The sequence below is a fragment of the Vidua macroura genome, chromosome 1, assembly GCF_024509145.1.
Source record: "Vidua macroura isolate BioBank_ID:100142 chromosome 1, ASM2450914v1, whole genome shotgun sequence".
NCBI classification, from domain to species: Eukaryota; Metazoa; Chordata; class Aves; order Passeriformes; family Viduidae; genus Vidua; species Vidua macroura.
Window position 1 is genome coordinate 132,580,478 of NC_071571.1, and position 22,099 is coordinate 132,602,576.

At 35.3% G+C, this 22,099-nt stretch overlaps 1 protein-coding gene across 4 annotated transcripts in view; it reads left to right on the plus strand.

The window, feature by feature from the left end:
* The window catches only part of VPS13B (vacuolar protein sorting 13 homolog B), a 429,427-nt gene that overhangs the window by 78,798 nt on the left and 328,530 nt on the right, over window positions 1-22,099 (plus strand). For all 4 annotated transcript variants that reach the window (XM_053998051.1, XM_053998068.1, XM_053998077.1 and 1 more), the window contains exon 17: window positions 16,227-16,411. In XM_053998051.1, the coding sequence (XP_053854026.1) occupies window positions 16,227-16,411 (185 nt within the window). The remainder of the gene's footprint in view (window positions 1-16,226; window positions 16,412-22,099) is intronic.

Genomic DNA, 22,099 nt, shown 5'->3' on the forward strand with positions numbered 1-22,099 from the left:
CTAAGATACCGCTTCATTTTACTTCTGAGGAATGCTAAATTAACAGTACAGAATATGGATTTGTAATAGCCTTCGTTTTATTTTTCTGGTATCTGATTGACAGTGACATGTCCTCTCTATATTTTGAGCTAGATATCAGTCTACTTATGTGTGTTCTTTTATTGCTTTTCTTAACCCGTTTTCGCTAAACAAGTGTTCCGGACTCATGTTTTTGTTTTTCTTTATCAGATCTGTAGGAAGTTTTTCACTTACTGTTTCTACCTGGGACAGATTTTCAGACTCTCAGCTCTGATAGAATGAAGTTATAAATGAGGGTGACTTCATTATCCCTGCAGCTTCTTGGTCCTGTAGTCTGCTTTCAAGAGATCTGTTTTCTTGATAGTGGGTCCCCTCTTTATTATTTGGATACCAGAGCAATAGCTGCTGTTTGCTGCTTTCAAGGAAGCACCAGTACAGAGTTGGCTAATAGCTAGTCATGTTAAGTTTGGGTGTGTGAATTAACCTTTTATAAAGAGGTTGAGGACCTTCTGGGTAAATTGTTATCTAGGCCTTCATGGTCTGCACTTGAATTACTAAAGAGTACAGAGCATTTAAATGATTGTTGTTGAGTTTTTACTCTGTCAGAACAAAAATCTTGAACAGAAACTTGCAATTAGATCTCAATAATTATTAGCAAACAAAGTTCAGTCTTTGAGATGCTTAATAGATACAGTTTCTGCAAAGATTCTTTCTTTTGTTCTCTGTGGACTGTCTTAAGAAATTTTCAGTTTAAATACATGCAGTATGCTAATCTCCATCAAGATTCATCTTTCTGATGAAGAAGGATTTTTGGTAACAGGAGATTTGATTTGTGTTGGCACTGTAGTTTCATTTCTTCAGTGTTTTTATTGAAGTGCTAATCATTATTGACAAAAGCTGACAAAAGTTTAAAATTTGCTTTGCTGTTAAAGGCAGTCGTATACATCGTGTGCTGGGCACCTCAATTGTCCAGAGACCTGTCACTTGTTTCACTCGTGAAAGCTGTGAATTACAGACCTGACATAGTTATTTTATTAATATGTGCACTTACAGTTCTGAAAGATCACTTAGGAAATTTAGATGCAGTGCTTTACCCATGGAATGAATAAGTGTATTTTCTGTAGGCTCTTTCTATGAACTCTCAAGAACATTTATATAGCATAGCTGCACTTAATATTTCAACAGAGATTTAACTGTAAAGGTAAACATTTACTGTGTCCTTAGAATCTGCTACATTTAGAGTCGATTGGCAAATCAGATTATAACTGCCTTTTGGCTAACTTTTATGCAAAGATTTTGAGAAATGTACTTTGCCACCAACCTGAACATCAGCATTTTGTTTTCTTACATGACTTCCTTGCTTTTATTTTGATTTTTTCCATGGTGTAATTGTTGCTTTGTACACACAATTTGGTTTCTCTTTTATTTTCTAGCTTTATTATTAACATTACCAAACCCGAGGACTTTAACTCCCTCATTACTACTGCATAAGTTTTTGCTCTAACTTTTGTTATTGTAAAAGTGTTTGTATTTTTATATAGCTTTACTTCATTTTCTTCCATCATGTGTGCCTTACAGGGCAAACATCCATCTCTTAATCAAAGCTATGTACCTGGTATGCCTTATAGTTGTATACTTATTTATAGAATAATTTCTTAGACTCATTACACAGTTGAGTAAGGTCATTATAGGTTCTAGCCAGGATGTGCACCTGCTCGTGTCTGCTTCAAGGGTCATCTTGTAAATACTGTGTGCATTTAATGGTATCCCCATGAATTGACAAGGGTGAGAGCAATTCATGTTGATCTGCAAGCAGAGAGGTGGATGAAGATCTGGCTTCTTACACAGTAAGAAGCTATTTGGCAAGGAAATAAGGTTCTGCTGACATGGCCTTTACCAACAGGGTACTACTGTCATGACAGTAGGAGATCTTTAGGATTTGCTGCTCAGCAAAGAGAGGATTAAAAGTGTATGAAGGAGGATGAGGTTAACTGTCTGGTTTTGCTACTTTTTTGAATAAAACATCTTTGCAGGGCATGTCCAGTGGAGTAATCTACTTAGGACTAGAAGTCATAGTAGATTTGTGAGCTTGAGAGTCACGAGATTTAGCTGTCATGACATTCCGTGCAGTTGTGCTAGTAAGAGCCAAGCAGATCCTACTGGCAGGTAACACAGAGCCAACTGTCCACAAACTGTGAGCATTAGATCATAAACCTAGGAAGTTTTCCTATAAATTGACACTTAGGTCTTGATTTTGGCAGCCTGTTTTATTAGCTAGTCACAGTAGATCAAGAGCAATGTCAATTTAGATTGAGTATGGATTGCATTTCACATGGGCTCTTGAGGGGCATGCTCATTTCTTGGGTCAGAAGCAGAAACAGGTTGAAAACACATGAAACTCATTTTGTAGCATTCAGTTGTGACTATTAGTTATGTCAGTAATTGAATTTAACTGCCAGATGAAAATTTGGGATATTCTTCAAAACAGAAAAGATCTGGGGTTGAATGCCTGAACATTCAGATGCATTCAGTGTATGGGGCAGGGGAGTTTCGGCCACCTCAGCATTGTTGCAGTTAGATCTGGCACATTTTAAAACCTGTTTGAACTATTGAGATATGCCAGCGATAGGGGCTGTTCAAAAGCAGAAGACAACAGTCATTCTCTTGGGTTCTGCAGGGGTGGTTGTGTAGTAGCACCTCACATGTGAACAGTCAGAACAGCACTGGAAGGAGTGTGCTGGATTGTTTCAGCACTGGCCACTTCTCTGCTATTGCCTAGAAAATGCATCAAAGAACATGATACTAAATCAAATTAAAAAAAAAATATTGATAGCTGGTTTTGGTAGGACATTAGGTGAGCAGTGACTGACACTTTCAGAAGTTTGATTTACTGTGCATCTTAGTGTTTGAGAAGTAAGTATGCCAGTATAGTATAGCATATTGTGAACTCTAATGTAGAGTGATATAACAGCTTTAACAGAAGTACTTTTCATGGATTTAACATATCTTGCTTTATAGAAGTTCAAGAGGGTCATGCTTATGTATAAGGATGAAGATGCTTAATGAACTTGTGTGGAACATTTCTAATCTGCAGTGATATGAACATTTTAAATTTCAACAAAAATGTTTTGGGACACTTTTCAACTGCACTGTTCTGGAAGGAGCTGTTGTTGGTTACCGAGAAAAGCACTTGGAACAGGAGGGGTTTTGCATTCTGAGTACATGACTTGCAGCTTGATTAGTGTAACAACAAATTAACTTCAGTTGCAAACCTCAAGTTTAATTTTTTTTTAGAAATCAAGTCCAGATCAAATGTTACTGTTTCTCAGCAGATGTGGCAGGCAGCATTCAGTAAATCTGTTGAAAGTGCACTTATAATCAATGTAAATTGAAAGCAGTTGTATTGTTCAGTATTGTCCATGAGGAGGAAATTCAGCAGAGTTGACACTAAAGGGTAGTTACCAGGAGTGTTTCCAGTGTAGTTATTTAGGCTAATTAATTGTCCAACCTCTTCAGTGAAAGTAAATTAAGCTCATTAACTAATATTTGTCCAGGGAAAGTGATTGCACATGATGAATAGTTAATCCTGGTTTTTCTAAGTGTTGACATTACTTCTACTGTTTACTTAGAAACAGTTGTTTACTGTTTCTAAGTGTTGCCATCAGGCTTTGCTGACATTTGTACTAGAAACAAGCAAATGGTATTTCAAAATGCGAAGGATTTTCAGGGTTGAAGCTGCATTTTGATTAGAAACTGGTGAAAGGGTTTAAAAACCCAGTCTTAATGCTGAAATGCTGTTGTATAGCATAGATCCTAAAGAAAAACTGGATGCCTGATATATATTTCTTTTGCACTGGATGTATTTAGAAATTCTGTTTCTCTTAGTGGTAACACTATCTGTATAAAAGGACTTGTTAGGGTTTTCAGTGACATTCTCTGCTATCAGGCTTTACCCATGTAGAATCTGGCTAGAAAGATGCACTGGTGGCAATTCTTCACACAAAGTTTGTCCTTTGTTTCTACAGAATTTTATCTGCAGTCCAGTGCCTTGTTTTTTTCTGCCCCTAAATTAATCTGTGAATTATGAAGAGAAATAGAGTCTCTGTGCTGGCATCTCTGCTGCTAAATAACTAGAAACCCATCTGTGACCCTGAGGCTTGGTGTTTTCTCATGTCTCAGTTCATATACACATGTCTACTTGTAGCTTTCCTTTCCACTCCCAAAAGGCAGGAAAAAAAAATAAAATTAGATCTAAAAAGGACATATATATTGCAGCTTCAGACCAAGGGCAGCTTCTGAGATGCTTGGTCCCTTCAGCATTGTTGGAGAAAGTGCCAGCCTGAGGCCCTGGCCTGAGGCTGGTGCAGAGAAAGTGAGCAGGTACGCGGGGCACAGACCATTACTGGAGCCAGCGCTCAGCCTCCATAGCTGGCACACAGGCATGCTTGAAACTTGCACCCTGAAACTGATTGTGGTGTCATTCTGCCAGCCAGCCCCAATCAAATGTTGGTTATTACACAGAATTCTGAAGAACTGTACTTTAGTGTTGCAGTTGCTCTCTTACCTTTCACCTTTTTCTTTGCATCTTCTTTTTAAGGTAATGGCATGGGAGTTGATAGGATTCAAAGAACTGTTTTAAGAATTTGTAGTCATTAAATACAATGACTTGAAAAAAGAAGGCATTTCATTTATTGGGACTTAGAATAATTCTACAGGGAACTATATTGGATTATTTACCTTGTGTACCAAATAATCCACCTGCACCAAAGCTGTGTGTTTATTTCTTGAATAAACTATATGTCTATCAGTTAAACTATACAGAATTGTTGATTTTGTTTATCTTTTTATGTTTACCATCATTATGCTCATGGAACTTAGTCATGTTGCTGGCCAAGCTGTAGCATATCTCTTTTTGACTCTACAGATCTTCACTCTGAAGTGGTAGGCATCACTTCCACCTGAAGTGAGGTACCAGAAACCAGAGTTAAATTATGCACCTACTCTTACAAGCAGATTAATGTGACTTTCAGTTGAAGCTGATACCTGTGATAAATGGTGACTGCACACAATTTATTAAAACACAAACTGTATTTATCTTGACTCAAATAACCCAAATATAAAGGCTCATGTGGATGTTCAGCTGTCCATAATGCCTTAGCATCTTTACTGCATCTGTGTTCATTTCTAGGTGGAAGAAACATACTGTCCTGTGTCCAGTATCATTTGTTTGCTGTATTCCCCTCATGCTTGTTCTCTCTGTTATCCAGAGGTGCTTTTTCTTTTTCATAGGAATAGTCCTTTTCATAGATCAGGATCTTTTTGGTTCTGAGTGTTGGTTTCCTTACACACAAACAGTATGCAATCTCAGCATTTTTCCTCAATCACTTCTATCCTAGTTGTTTATAGGTTTGTATTTTTAGTACTATTTCTTTAGCAATGCCTTTTAAAGGAAGTTAAAGTAACCTGTCAGGTGTACATACTGAGGAACAGCATTGAATGAGTATTGAGGTATGGTGTTGAATGCATGTAAACATTTGGATCTCCATTTGGGCCTGTATGTTTGGTAAACTTTGTCTGATTTTTGTTATGTTTTAATCTTCTAAAGGACACCAGCTCCTAGTTTCTGAACTAGATTTTTTAGCATGGTGTGTTTTGGATAGGAATGTTAGAGGACCATTTGAACCAACAACAAAAAAAAGAACAAGTAAAGGCAAGCTCAGGTGGAATAAGAAGCTCTTAAATAGTAAAATATGGGAATAAAACCTGTTTATTGGATTTGTTAATCATTATACCTGTTGTAGATACTTCTGACATCAATGTAAGAAATGGAAAGGATTGTTAGTTCAGACACCAGTACAGAAATTGTGGATTCATGTTTCAGTTGATCAGATTTTTTTCTCATTATAATGTGTGTGTTTTTTTAAACTAAAGCCAATATGATTCTTTTCTTTGCTGATGTTTAACTAGTGGGTTTTTTTTAGTTTAATGACTGATTCCAAAATGAGCAATTGAATAGAAGCAAATATTAGGTAAACACAATTACAATATTTATTTGATAATGAAGAAATACCCAGGGATAATGAGAGAATTAAGAACCTGACTTTCGTATTTTAAATGAGCAAATGGAAATGGGGCTTCTATAATGTCACTGACTTAGTCTGTTGCTCTGAAAGTACTTGGATATCTTTGATTTTGCATACATGTTGGATTTGGCTGTGCATATATCTATAATACAAGAAAATACCTTTTTGATGTGTTTTACTGACAATATCTTAATTATGTGTGTGATAATTTCGATGGTCTTGAAGATTCACTAGTGCTTGTGGAGCTTTTAATTAATTAAATAGATGTTACAAGACACAGTGAAGAGATCAAAACTGAAGGCAGGAAAACTATATCCAGAGAATCTGCTTCAAAGCTTGTATTATTTTTGAGGAATGAATGGTGTAAAGTAATTCCAGAGTCAATGCTTAAAGAAGGTAAATTTAGATGTAACAATAATTGTAGTCTTTGAAGTATAAGGTATTACGCATTTACTGAGATTTAATGTTTTGCTTTAAATAGCTTTTGATAGCCTTTAAAATTCTTTTGAGGTTGATAGTTAATGAGGCCACAAAATAATAATTTTCAAGTCTTTGTACTCTTTCTGCAGTTATGCAGTGTGTACATGTGAACCATTAGCACACCTTGTCCATTCATGTCTGTGCTGTTGAAGACACCCTTGATCCATCCTTTGCTATATTAAAGGCTTTTCTGGTAATAGAAAAACGAGATGTGCTTCTGTGTTTCCAGAAACTTCTTTTTAATACTGTATCTTCTCTCTTAAAGGAGAGTGAAATTGGCTTTTGTGGTACTGTATAGGACAGAGGTAAGTCCTTTTATTTAGCAGCGAGGTTGGATTTAAAGGATCGCTCTTCCAACCTCAACCATTGAGATTTATCTTTCTGGATTTGACAGAATTCAGATACAGAAGTACAGCTTCTTTTTTTTTTTTTTTTTTTTTTTTTTTTTTTTTTTTTTTTTTTTTTGTGTATTTTGTCTGTGACATCTGCATTTAGGGCAATAATGTTTCAATTTTAGGGCAATAATTATTCAATTTTGTTCAAATGGTAGTTTTGTTTTGCTAATGCAGACACGCACCTTCTTACTGCTCTGACTAGCTATTAAAAAATTGCCAGAATTTCAAGTAACCTTTTTTCTCTCAGTGCAAATATGTCCTTTTTTTTTTCCACCAAAATATTTTATCTATTTATGAAAGAAAATAAACTGCATGCAAAAGTTTTTAGCAGAAGAAATTCACAAAAGCCCCCAAATTACCTTTTTGGACAAATTTGTTTTACTGAGATCAGTTGTTACTGTTTACTTGAAGCTGGGGTTGTGTTCAGCTCTTAAATCTTTAGCAAGGAATTTGAAACTGTGTTAGTTCCCAAGAAGACCTTTGAACTGGGTTTGTCAGTGCAGTTTTCTTCACTGAGCACCAGCATGTTTGAGCCCTTCTGGCTCCCTGTTTTACCTGCTAATGGCAACCAAATGGTTCTGTGTGGCAGATTTAGAGGATTGATTTAATGGCTGTTTCTGCTGCTTCTGGGGTTGTGTGAAGGGGGAAGGAGGAGAGGGAAAGGGAGAGGATGGGGTTACTTCCCTAGACAGTAAAGCAGGCTGCACTGTGGGAAGCCAGTTCCCCAAACCCTGAACCACCCCGGTGTCTCCTGAGATTGGATACACTGTAGTATCCAAAGCAATGGTACTGGATTTATAAAAGCTATAAAAAAGAGTAATGCTTGCTTTGTTTTAGTGAACACAGATCTTTGTGGGTTGGAGGTTTATGGCCACTGGCAACTTTTACCTGATCACCTCTGGTGGTTTTGGTCATCTGCAGCTGTACAGTATTTGCAAGTTTCAGCTGTTTCCTTCTTGTCCCCCACTCACAACTAACATCTACCTACAAGATAAATGATAATGTTGGCTGGCATTTAGTTTGGCATTGCTGCTTTTTCTCGTAGGATCTCTTTCTCAGGGAAAGATACAAGGCACAATTAAAAAGTAGGTGTAAAAGTTCTCTGCTTTTCACATGATTGATTCCCTTTCCACTACCTTCATTAAGCCAGTGCTTCCCTATTGAATGTCTCTGCTTCTTTCCAGACTTGCTTCTGGCTCTTTTTTTTTTTTTTTTTTTTTGTAATACATTTTGATTTTTGGCCACTATAATGAATACTGATTTTTCTCATGGTCTTTATATTTGAATCTTGTGGCATGTAAAACAGTTGTCATATCCCTTCCCTTCTTCTCACTAACACCCACCATCAACAACTGGAGGATTCCTAGATCCAAGTAAAAAAGTTAGAACTTCTTGCAGCAGTAAAGAAAGACTGGATGTTTAAAGTGTAAGTAATCTAAAAAGTCCTGAATTCATGTTGAGGCCATTCCATAATAAAAGTTTATTTTTTTCACATTTTTTTCAGATCTCCACTCTATACCTTGGAGTTCTGAAGATGCAGTTCTTTAAAGATGTAATTTTATATATGGTTTAATATATACGGTTTACACACATCAAACCCTTAAATACATAGAGAAGACTGAGGTCTGCTTGTTATGTCCTCAAGAGATTACAAGCAGGGAACTTGTAATTTTATTCTTTTATATATTAAAATATATATCATATCACTTTGATTATTTCTGGAGTTACTAATTAGTGCCTAGGAAAAGAGTTTTTTGCAAAGAAAGAAATAGCAATTAGTGACTGACATCCACTTGCAGTTTGATGGCAGTTCAAATCCCTAGCATCTGTCCCATTGATGAGTCAGTAAGCTGAATTTGATCTAAACATCCTAAATATGTTTCTCTAATGCAGCTGCAGGTTTAAGATGTTCCTGTATTACGGTTTAAACAGCCACCCTAGTTTATCTTCTGTCTAAGACTGAAAGGCCCAAATACTTTGTTAGTATAAAAAAAATTTTTGCTTCAGATCTGTTGCATTTTGAGGCACATAGGCAATGACCAAGCTAGAAGTGATCATAGACTGCTTTTTTGCCTGCTTTCTGAAACTCATCGGATGCTATGTGAGGCTCAAATCATGTTGGGGGAAATTAAAACTTTCCTACTTTCACATTCAGGTGTTTGTTTTTTCTTGCACACTTTCTTCTCTTGCTGTCTCATAGCACAGGTCACTTTTTCTCACTTCTTGCTGCGTCACAAACCAGCGTTATTATTTACATGTAGCAATCATAATTTTTAATCTAATGATCATAACTTTAATGACCAGATGGGACAAAATGAATAAAATTATTTTAAAAACAACCCAAGTTTAGCGCTTCAAAACAACCCAAGTTTAGCGCTTCCAGAGTTGTGCATTCCTTGCTTAAAAGGGATTTTTTTCAAGGTTTATTCCTTTTAGAAATTTTTTGATTTCATTATTTTTGTTCTTGTAATATGCATTCATTTTTGCTATGCTGTATAAAGCTGAATTTTATTGTTCCATTAAAACACACACTGTACTCAGAACTGAGAATGGATAGCCTCTATTCATTTTCTAAGCCATATTAAAGTTTATACTCTGCCTATATTGTTTTGTTTTCACAGTTGTTTCAAGGAAATCTGTGGGTATTTTTTTTGAAGCTTGCATGTGACTGAACATTTTGGAAAATGTTTTCATCACTGACAACTTATATTGCAGAACTGATGTTTAAAAATCTATACAGAAGTCCATTTTAAAATGATGGCATTTTTCTCTTCTAATCCCATATCTAAAATTTTCAGAAATACCAAGTTAATGTTTTGATTTATTGAAAAAAGAAAGAATTGGTGAGCGTTGAAGTTCATTGTTTTCTCCCTTGCAATAAATTGTATGATTAACAGTGTTTCCTACAAATAAGAGGCCAAGGCAGCGGCAGCTGCTGAAAATTCCCCTATGTCAGAGATGATGTAAGATACCAGGCAGCCTTTAGTGAAGTCTGTAGAAGACCAGAAGTTGAAGACATCAGTCTTGGAGGTGTTTTTGGAATGAAGTGTTCTAAAGCAAGTTTAATTGTTTGGGTTTTTTTAAATAGTAACTAACTTGGCCCTCTAGCATGAATAATTGTATGTTGCTCTCTGAAGACTGAAAATAGTGTTAGTATATGTGGACATGGGATATGTTTGGGTTTTTTTGTGGCTAGCAGTGACTTCATTTTGGCATTTCAAACAGTAATACTTCCATTTCCCTTCCTACATGTTTCCTTTAGAGGTTTGATATTTGTCATTAAGGAACTAGACATTGTTTCTTTTACAATAATAATAATAATAATAATAGTTACTTAAATGTTAAAAAGGATCAAAATTTTCATTTTTTAAAATTAGATATCAAACATCAGATTAAGTAGAAATACAGATTGTTGTAGGTATGTAGATGAAGCCTTTGCTCATGTCCTATAAAACCAGTGTGCACTTTCTGGTTGCCTAAGAGGAAAGATGTGCAAATGCTGACTGAAATTATTCGGGCATTTAAATTACATTCAGGTTCTTCTAAGGCACAATTGCTAGGTTCTAGTAGCAGGTTACCGGTTTTGTTATTTTGGAAAAAATGAACTAATCGTGTTTTACTGTACAGGATATGAGTAATAACAAAAATCAAATTTTTTCAAACATTTTGCAGGTTCCAGCTTTGCAGTTGGGGACTCTGTATAAACCTCTGGACCCAGCTGTTCACCACTATATTCTTTCAATCACTTTGAGGTGTTGATTTTACAAGAATGAGTTGCTGTTCCTAAAGTCTACAAACGGAAAATATTTCATAACGGGCCTGTGAACTTACATGGATTGGTTATATTCATGCCTATGCATGCTGTATAATAAGGACCAATTCAAGTTTTTGTTCAAAAACAGCAAAGAAAACTATTTTCTTTAATGGTACGCCAGATTTATTAAAATATTTCAGCAAGTCTGTATTACAGTTTGTCAGCAAACTGGCTACAACCAAAGAGTATTTAAAAATCATTTAATTAGGACAGATTCATTTTCACTCCATGCCAGTACACAGCAAGACTAGCTTGTTCATATTTCTTTAAATTTATTCTGGAACTTGTCCAAGTTCAGCTTTAATGAGTAGCCTATCCTGCTAGTTAGGATTTATTTTCCCCTAGAGAAGAGTGTTTGAATTGGTAGTTTTTTAACCTGTTCAGTTAAATGAACATATGTTCAGAACTCCATCTTAACTCTTGAGTGTAAAGACTTGAGAAATAATTATTCCTATTGTTGTTACAGTTCCAAAATGCAGTTTAAGTAGTGTTTTTAGACCCAAACTATGTGCCACAACTTTTTTAATCAGGTGAAGAGTTTTGATATGAAGTTGCTTAATGCAAATTCAATGATACAATATAGAACCACAGATCTGATTTAGTTTACTGAAAAAAATTATTTGTACTTGTATTTTCACTTATTACTTGAATATATCTCTTGGGTCATAAAACTTGGTTAAATATACCTCAATACCTTATTAATGATGTATTTTCCATATTAACAGGTGCAGGTTGGTGGCAGACTTACATTTTAAGATCTTTTAAATGCATTATTTGTGTTGCAAAACTATTATAATAAATCCTGAATTATAATTGTACTTTCATCACTAGCTGGGTCTAGTTAAAATTTCCTTTAAGGAACATTTGCTACTACATGGTACAATGCTTCCCCTGCCTTGATTTTTTTTTCTATAAAAAAGGATTTATTTTCAACTTCCCATTCCTCCAAACGTATCTGAAAGGGACCAGAAGACTTTATTCCTATGGGATTGTTAAAGTACAGTTAAGTGTAGAATTTGCATATTGTTAAAAAAAAATCATATGCTGTTACTACTCCTAAGGGACAATTTTATGTGAAACTTTTAAGTTTTGAATGTAGCATAGGTCAGTACAGTAGCTGTAATATGTATTAGTTGAATAGGCAGACTTTTAAAGCAGAATCTTTTGCACTGCTATATTGTATGCTGTGATTGTCACAGCTCTTCAGAGTCCCTCTGAAATGCATTGATTTGCTAATAAAAATGTGTTTAGATGGACTTAGTGTCGAGTTGTGTTCATTCTGAAGTTTGCTGAAAAATGTTTTCTGCCTTCTCGGTTACTTCCCAAATTTACATTAGGAAACCCGTATTTTGAAATATTTAAACACTTTGTTCTGAAATACTTAGTTTTAATCCTGCAAAATAGTATTCAGAAATAAGGGGGGAAATACAGAAAACGCTGTGTGAAAGGATAACAAAAGGAAAAAAATACCGAGAGAAAAAATGTAACAGTGCACTTCCATACTGAGACAAATAATAAAGGATTACAGTACATGGCTAAAAAAAAAGGAATACTAGGAAACAATCTGATGTCGCTATACATTACATTTCTTTCCAGGTAATGCATACAAAAGCTTTCCTAAAATGCATAGCTAGTTTTCCAACTCCAGTTCTGTGTAAAAGAAATGGGTTATTCTGTCTGTCTAATATTAAATTTTAAAATAATAAATTATTGTGTATACCATTTTGTTTCACAGGAATGGATTTTATTTTTAATTTTTTGCCTTTTATACTCCTTTACTCATGCACACCTATTTTGCTTAAATTGATAGATTACTGAGCTTGGATTTGAACTCTAGGAAATTTTAGGAAAACAAGTTCAAATTCTAACTTGGGATGAAATTGGAAAAGGTTTCAGAATTGTAGTTTCCACCTGTGATTTTCACAGAACCCAGGGCTTTTCTTTGAGTGGCTACAGGCATATGTCTGTACATTTGCACAGAGCATTTCTTGTGTATCTGAGGAGCTGGAATGGGACACATGTTTTATGTAATTGTATCCACAAGCCACTGATCATGTGTCCTCATGTGCATTTGTGTGGTAGAAATGATCAGAATATGTTCCAGGCTTTTCATTCCTTTTGGGTGTCTGAGTCAAAGTGTTTTTCTTTACTGGTGGTTTTTTTGTCTTGTTTTGAAACCAGGCAGCATCTGTCTCTATTTGCCTGACTTAATACTGGTATTATTTTCAGTTTTTGTTTCATCTCTCCTTAAAGTACTAATTTGCAGACTAGGTAATTTTCTGATGTTTAGAAAAATGCTTTTTTTAAATGGATTTTTTTTACACCAGCTAAATTCAAATGTGTCTGGATACAGTCTTTTCTATGATTTGTACTTCTTGTGAGAAGAGCATTTTCACGAAAGGTTTGCAGTGTGTTTAAACTTCAAACTGAAACAGGAAGAGCTTCAGGAGTTTTGTACAGATATTTCTTACCCTTTTGGTGACCTACTGTGCTGCAGTTGATAGAATTGAGCTTGGAATGGGGTCTGGTCATGTACTCCAGAAAGGTGTGTACTTGGCTGTCAGCAGATGAGGCAGGTGGGAGATGCAAAGTTCCCCCAAAAAGGTCATATGTAACTTCTTTGTTCTAGCTTGCCGTTTGGTGTTTGTGACTCCTATTAAAACAAAAAACAAACAAACAAAAACCAACAACAACAAAAACACACACACAAAAAAATCAACAAAAACCAACCAAACAAGGCTTAATACAAAGCCTGTTCTTCAAAGGCCTCTAACAAGTTTTGAATTTTCTAGCAACAAAGTCTGTACCTAAAGGTAGATTCAGACTTCAAAGACGGATGGATTTAGTCAAACAGGAGACCGCTCTTTTTGCAGGGGGTTGTGGAGCATGGTGTGTGTTCATATGAAAGAAATTTCTACTACCAAAAACAAGCCTGAGTTTTTCCATATAAACATGAAATGTTTTTCCTTCATCCATGTTTTTTTTCTGCAAATGGCATTTGAAGCTGGCAGCATAATTGTGTCATTAGCTTCAAATGAGTTGCAAATCAGAGGCAGTCTTGTTTCTGGTTTCCTCCCCCTTCTCAGCATTTTTGAGACAGGTAATCCTGATTCCAAGCTTTATGAGGTTGGAAAACCTCATTGTAAAGAATACTGATTACTATTACAGAAGGTTACAACATCTGTTTTTGTTTGTTCTTTGTCCTTCATTTGTATTTACATCCATTTCTGAAAATCTTTCATGAGTACCTTCTTTCCTAAGAATCAGTTTTTCTTTTTAATTTCATATTAAAATAGTTAAGAGCAATGGCATTGTGGATGGGCTTTATATGACACTTGGATATGTGGTGTAGACTTCCACAGCTGAGAAGGATTGTAACGTCCCTTTATAAGCAGTGGGTAGAAACAGTGACCTGCAGAGACATTAAATTTGCAATTCTCAGATCTTGAATGAGTGGATATCTGCTATCTCTACAAGTGCGCTTGTCTTTAGATTTACCTTAAAAGGTTCTAGACCACAGTGTTAGGTGTGGATATTTGTTTTTACTGTAGGTATCTAACACTGAGCTTAATTCCTCTTGGTCCAGAGAAGATGGTTTTCACTTAGCAGCTGTTTGCTGGTATTGACAAGGAATTAAAGGAAGGATCTCTGTTTAGGACTTGAGGCGAATGCTTGTATGGCCAAGTCTAAATTCAAACTGATGACATTATGTTTAGCTATACCACCATGCAAACACAGTGGCTGAGAGATGTCTTCAGATGTTCAGAATGCTTATTTCCAAACCATGCTTCATAAGTCACATCTGGAGCTTATGGGCCAAAAGTATTAGCAGCAGAATATTTTATTACTCTTCTGCTTCATCTAGAGCACAGTGATCCTGGGTCTGAGAAGTGATGTAGTATTTTTCTCTTCACAGTCGTCTTGGTGAAGGCCCACTCTCATCATCAGATGTACAGTATTCAAGAAGTCTACTCCTTATTCAGAATTTTGTGTCATTTCATACTGCTGAAGGTTTTAGAATTTGAGCATCATAAATGGCCTGCTTCTTAATTCATGGAGCCTCCTGCAGAGTCCCTACTGCCAGTACTGTCTCACATATGTTAGGTCATACAGCTGCTAGCATTTTCTTTTGGGCCTAGACAGGAGATGTGGTGTATTATGGCTGCTTCTGAGAGTTCCTTGGAAAGTTTTGATTTTGCTGATCTGAGCAGTCATTGAATGTCTGCATGTCTTTACGTTTTCAGTCCCTGAGCATTTTGGTAAAGCATGCATTTTTCAGGGCCACTGGATTTTGTGTGCAGTTTCAGCAGCTTTGCCTCATTTGAGGCTCTGATTTCCAGTGGAACATTTACCTACTATTTATTTTTAAGGGGCTTTAAACAGACAAATTTTTTGTCCCCATAATTTTCTATTGGAGGAGATGCTCCAGAATGAGAATGAGCTAATATGTGGATCAGTAATTATATTTCATGGAATCATAGAATGGTTAAGATTTGTTGCAACCTTAAAGATCATCTAGTTCCAACCCTCCTGCCATGTAGGATGTTAGAGAAAATAATGCTAAATAGCAGAAAAAGTGCATTTCAGTGCTGGAGTGGGAGATGATTAGGGCAAGAATGATAATGTTAAAAACATAATGTTAAAAACATGATACAGGAAAAGTCTCCAAACTGAGAGGGCTAAAGAACCTTTATAGTTTTTGTTGAATGTAGCAAATCAGTCTGTTTCTTGATTTCAGGTGATAGTGTGTAAATTAGGAAGAAAAAGTAAATTACTGACTTTGCTATAGTTTTTGTAAATCATTCTTGTGGTTGGTAGATTATATTGTCACAGAGGAATTTATTTCCCAAAAACATGTCCTTTACTTTGCCTTATCAAATGCCCGTCTCCTCCTGTTGCTCCTCCCCAGTTAAAAGATAAGACACTGAAAAATAGTAGAATCACTCACTGAGCTCTGTTAGCAAAATACAGAATATGGGCTTGTTTGTATTTTGATATATGAATATTGTCTGTATGTTTTTTGGGTCACTAGCCATATGTCATTTAGAGATGCACTGTAAGTTTTGTAAATAAAAAAAACTGGAACATTCAATTTTTGACCAGGTGTTTTTAGTATCTGCATAATTTTGAATAGCTCTTGATGGGAGCACATGGAATTGCTTTTATTTAATATTTTCAAATCAAGGGATAATTAGATAAAAATATATAATTTTTTCTGTCACATTCTGGAGGGAGATAAAAAGTTAAATCATGTAACAATTCCTGTTTAGGTTTCAGAGTAAGTAGAATCAACTCTAATCTAAGAAATCTAATAGGCACACAGTTCCAACCTTACAAACTAACTGCTTGCACTCTAATATCCTGTGACTAAGTTTTAAAATGGTTATTTTTATGTGCCAAAATAATGATTTTCCTTTTTTCTTTTATTTTAAACAGGACTAAGCGAGCTCATGTCCCGCTAACAGAATGCATTTTTGAGCTCCCTAATTTGACAATTCAAGCAACTAGAGCTCAAACTCTTCTGCTTCAAACTATTTATCAGAGCTGGTGTCATCCTGTTGGAAATGTCAGTTCAGTGGTGGTAAATGAGGCTTTACTGAATGAGGTTTTCCAAACTTCAGGTAAATATGTGATCCTTTTGGTTAAGTATTTATTGTGGTACAGAGCACTTCTAGTGACTTCCATACAGCTATATCCTTTAAATGCAGGTTTTTACTTATAGTAGCTAACAGAGAGGATGTTTTTGTGTGTATATGGGTATTTATAGCTTGTATTTAAAATCCAGGATGTAAGCTAAGCCACCCAGCTTCACTCCTTGGCACCAATTTCTGGATGCATTTAATTTTCCCATACAGGATAATTTTTCCATGCTTCCCTCATCTGAAACGTCCACTTTTGCTGCCTTATATGGTACAATGTTGTTACTTCAGGATCATTCAGAGGTGAAACTGGATTATTAAGGGCTTTATTAATCAAATGCATACATTGAATTCTTTAGAAGGGCTGCAGATGTTTCTCATTATTTCATAAATAAATGTTACTTAACTGTTGTAAAATTGCTGAAGATATGCAAGTGGTGGTGATGATTACATGAATAATGAATGTTGTTATCTGTCATCCTTTTGTAAAACACCCATAGATTTTGGGAACAAATTAAGGATTCTGAGCGGTTTATAGAGGAAACCGGAGTTTTCAAGTAATCCAGAAAATGATATTTTTCTTTTTATTTCTATGCAGGCTAGAATAATTTAGAGCTGTACTGTTTACTTGTTGTAAATAAACCCATATCAAGAATAGCGGATATTTTGGAATATCCAGCATTGCCAGTTGTGGAGAATGTGTTAGGAGAATGATTTAGGTGCAGAAAATCATATTTGAAACAGAGTGGTGGATTAGACCACTGGAAGTCTTTCAGCCCTGCATTTCTTGATCCTTTCCATTCTTCTTTTTCACTCCTCCTGTTTATTGAAGTTAAATCTGTGTTGATCTAATGTTACAAAAGAACTGTTGTATTTTTGTGCAACCCTTAGAATAAATATTTAAAGTGCTTGGATGTGCCTTCTTTCATGAAAGTAATTTTTGTCTTTATTCCTTCAATCTGTGTGGGTCACCTAAGAATGAGATTGTCACATTTTATTTTTGAGTCCTGGTACTTGTAAAGGTAGCAGGTTTACAATCCACACCATGAAGAAATCTGAAAATACAGTTGTTTGGTAACTTCAAATGCTCTTAGGGTTTGCACAGTTTCACACTAACCTATTATTTAGCATGTTTCCTTCCATCAATGCAATGAACTGTGAAACAGCTCTGCTAACAGTGTCTGTGCAGAGTCGAAATCTGGAGCACTCATTTTAAGTACTTCAAATAAAGTAAATGAACAATTTAATGCAGTTATTTTGATCTTCTCTTGTTCATGGCTTAACGCTTCACCTGGTAAATTTTACACTTCTGTAGTTGTGCTTGGCATTAGCTAGACTGAAGGCAGCTTTGTGTTCAAGGCTATGAAATGATTGCTGTCAATCCTTTTGTCTGAATTTTTGGCTTGGTTGATTCTGTAAGCCTCCTACCATTTGTTTGAATACTGTTGTGTAAAATTTAGTATCATGCCTTGTTGAAAGTCATCCGTGTAATTAGGGTCAGCTTCCACATACTTTAACAGTAGCATGTATGTGTGTAAACCTCTAAAAAATACTTGACTGTATTTGCACAGAGAAGTTGAAATTTCAACTTTGGTCTTTTTTTTTTTTTTTTATTTTTTTTAATGAAGTAACTCTGAGGATAATGCAGTCAGTAAGGAACTTGTCAGTAAACAAGGCACATCTGTTAAACGCTTACTTACATTCAACTTAGTTTCTCCAACATAAAACAAAAGCTGCTGAATATTTCTTGGGAGTCCTTGTTTTGAGTTCCTGCCTGCCACTGCATGCCCCCGTGCTCCTTTAGGCTGGTACAGAGTGCCCTTACATGGCTCATGTGTTGGGCCTGGCAGTAGCCTGGCAATGTATTTGGGCTCCCCCTCCTGCCACTGTGTCTCTGAGAATCTTTGTGGGTGAACAGATGAGCTTTTCTTGTGTAACCTAAACTGTCAAGGAAAAGATTGCCTTTTTCCCATGGTATTGTGTTTTCCATCTGAGCACAACTGGTTTTTGGCTATGCACAGAAGTAATACTTCAAGAAAATAGGTTTCTGTCTTCACTGTGTTGTGGATTAATATTTCTTTGATTAATTTACTACAAGTAATGAAAGTATAAACACTTGTTTTTAAATTGCTATTTACTGCCCTTCCTTTTCATTTTCTGATTATGTTTATATTGAATTGTAGTGTTCTTGCAGGAAAAAGCAACAATATACTCAAAGATTCCCTTTCCTTCACTTTATTCTACTTCTCAGGGAATCTTTTTCTCGAAATTAATTGCTTACATTCTACTGCTTCAAAGAATCGTAAACTATGTGTTTCATGAATACAGTGGCCCAAATTTTCTTCTTTGTTTACATTTTCAAACTTCTAAAAGCCATCTTTCTAACTAATTAGAAATATAGCAGGACAAACAGCTTTGTCTCTGTCCAGATTTTTTCCCTTTCTAAAGTAAATTAAAAAGCCCTCCCTATATTTGACATTATTCTGAAAAGAAAGAAAGGGCTTATTTATTTTATCTTCTATTTGTAATGGTCTGCTGTTATACTGAGGTTTCCAGAAAATCTGACTGCTATAGGCAGATCACGGGATTTTATACATTCTTGATGCTCAATGTAACATCATGCTTGTTTTGTGATTTGTGAATGAAATGCGTCCTCCTGTGGAAATAGTCTACTTGTTAGCTACCTGCCCAGATCTGTTCTACCAATCTGTTTCACCAATATACTGTGACTTGAAATTTTTCTTCTCTAGGTAGCTCCTCATACATAGCTAGTCTCAAATGCGTTTGCCATTTGTTTACATAGCTTACAACTTTCTCAACTGCCTTTGTCTGTATTGCCAGGTTTTGTGTGTGATTGAAGGCTATTATTGGAATAAAACAGTTGTTGCTGAACTCTTTATGTCTTTGTTGGGGCTTTGTGCTGGATGCTGTTGAAAATGTTGGGCTTCCTTAACACATCAGTTCAGTATCACTTGAACTCAAAAGTGATACCACAAACCTTTGTAACCTCTCAGCCAAGATCTTTTTCAGCAGCCATTGTGCTAAAAGCACGGTTATGTGCTTTTTCCAACACAGCCATCTCTTCCAGTTTTAGAATGTCATTACTGAAACTTATAATATGGGCTTACAATATGGGCTAAGATATTCTATAGGAGAAGAACAGATAATATAGGGGAAAATAGAAATAAAAAATGGAAAGGAAGAAAACCAGGAGAAACAGGATCACCTAATAAAAAGAGAAGAGAGTGGCAGAGGAATATAAAACAAGAAGCAGGTAGAAAGAGTTAAAGTAGAAAAGCAGTAGAAGTTAAGAAAACCAAAAATTAATAGGAAGGCAAGTACAGATGCATGAGTTGCAGGAGTGGGGGGAACCTTAGGGAAGAATACATGATTGTTGGCCCTTTCACCTGCTGTGGAGAGGCTCACATGGTATAAAGGCCCCTTTGGGAACCTGTTTGCTAGGTAATGGCTCAAAGACCTTCTATGGATCTAGTTTAAAAAGGGAGCTCTGCACTGTGTGCTTCCACAAACATAGGAACAAGATTTTATTGCTAGTATGTGGGGTTCTGTCCTAAATTTTCACCTGGAGCAGAAATGTTATCCTGCTCCAAAACTACTTTCAAAGGTAAATGAGGCTGAAGTTGGTCTAGGGATTCAAAACAACCTCTCTGAGCTCTATCCTCTACAAATTCTTTTTTGTAATAGATTAATGGAGTACCAGAAAAGGAAGATTGCTTGAAGATTAACACTCTTCTGTCCCCCATCTACTTCCCTCCCCTTGTTCTTCAGAAACCTTTTCCTACTAGGAGAAAGACACTTAACTCAATATTCCCTAGTTTGTTTTTAGGTTGTTATCTTCATTAGATCATCTGAGAATTCATTTTTTAAGTAACTTGCCAAAAGGCAAGTTGTCTGGAAAAAAAAAATTGAAGTCTCAAAAGAAAGTTGTGTGTGTTTGGTTTCTGACAGAATTTAAAAATGAAGTGTCTGTATTACTTAAAATTTGTATTTGTCATACATATTCGTAAGGTCTCTTATCTTAAAACTTCCAGAAAAAGATGCATACACTGCTGTGATGGACTGAGCTCAGAACTTGTGGAGGACAGATAAAATAAGTATGTCAAGAAAGATGTGTGATTTTTACTCTAGAAATTTTTTATAAACATGTTTAAATATTATATCTTAGCTTGAGATTATTTAATTCTGCTTAAGAGCAGGTTTTTAATTATAAATTATATGGACTTTAATGAAGCTTCTGAAAGCATTCAACTCCCTTCATTGCAATTACACCTTTTGTAATCCATATATTTAAATGTCTAGTTGGGAAAAGTTCTTTTTAGGGTTCTTAGAAGTCAAGATAGATTAAAAAAGAGAGATAATATAAACAGTTAAACTTATTACTTGAATGAATAGGCATTATCATTTAAGTACAAGATTGATGCATACTGCCTGAAACAGTTATGTAGGAACAAAAAGAATACAAGACTTAAAATAGATGGGAATACAAGTGATAAAATGCAGCATAACAAACAGAAAGGAAAACAGCTGCAAGCAGCTTTTTGCTCTTTTTCATGGGTCAAGAAAAAGCATTACTAACTTTTTAATGCATTACATCTAAAATGAAAAAAAAAAATAGCACAAAAGCAGTCTTCAATCCACATGAAACTCTTTGGAAATTTATGTTTTGGTTTAATTTTATAATCCTTTTGGTATACAAGCACAATGGCATGTTACATGTCAGTTAAATAATGTGACTTCTTATGCTTGTGAAACATCCTGATTCTGCATTTCAATCACTATAAATGTGGAAACAAATATGAAATTGAAATACATCATGTTTTCTACATTATTGCATGTATAGATGTCAATATTATTGCAATTATTAATATACAATTTCAAAAATAAATGTAAGTGTACAAAATACCAAAATATTAGGAAAACGGCATTAGTTAAGATCTTTCAAAGGTTGAGTATGATTAATCCTATAGAGTAATTTTACTGTGTATTTTTTCCATTATTTGTTAGTAAGTACCTGAAGCACTCTGTTTCTAACCATTTCAGCTTGCCAAGAAAATATATACACAGTCACACATGGCTTTAGTTTACTCTGGAAAACTGGAACTTGCTACCACTTTTTCCTTGTCCTGTTCAGGTAGTTCATTATTTTGTTGACAGTTCGGTTCCATTAATCTGGTATTTTTGGGAAAATTGCTTGCAGACCTTACATTTCTCTACTGAAGGTGATCAAATAGGCATTGAATCCCTCATGTAAATGATGTCTTAAAGTTAAAATAAAATCTATTTTCCAGAAAGTAACTGTAAAACTATTTTATGCAAGATTTCATGTGGGATACCTTAATGGTTGAATAATAAATTTTACCTCATAAAAATGAAATTCAATAATACAGTAGCTTTCTCAGCGCAGTAGCATCTGGTTGAATCTCATGAGAGCCAATATTTTCCAACTCATTAGGATCATGTCGTTCTGTATGTCGTCAACATTGACTTAGCCAAGCTACCTTTACTTACATAACCGCCAAACTATTAAATAGGTCTCTTGTGGAGTGAAGTCAAATATTCCTCTTATTTTGCTTTTGCCTTGGAAGAAGAAAAGAAAATGTACATGCTGTAACATTTAAACATCTGGTCTAAACCACATCATGGTAACAG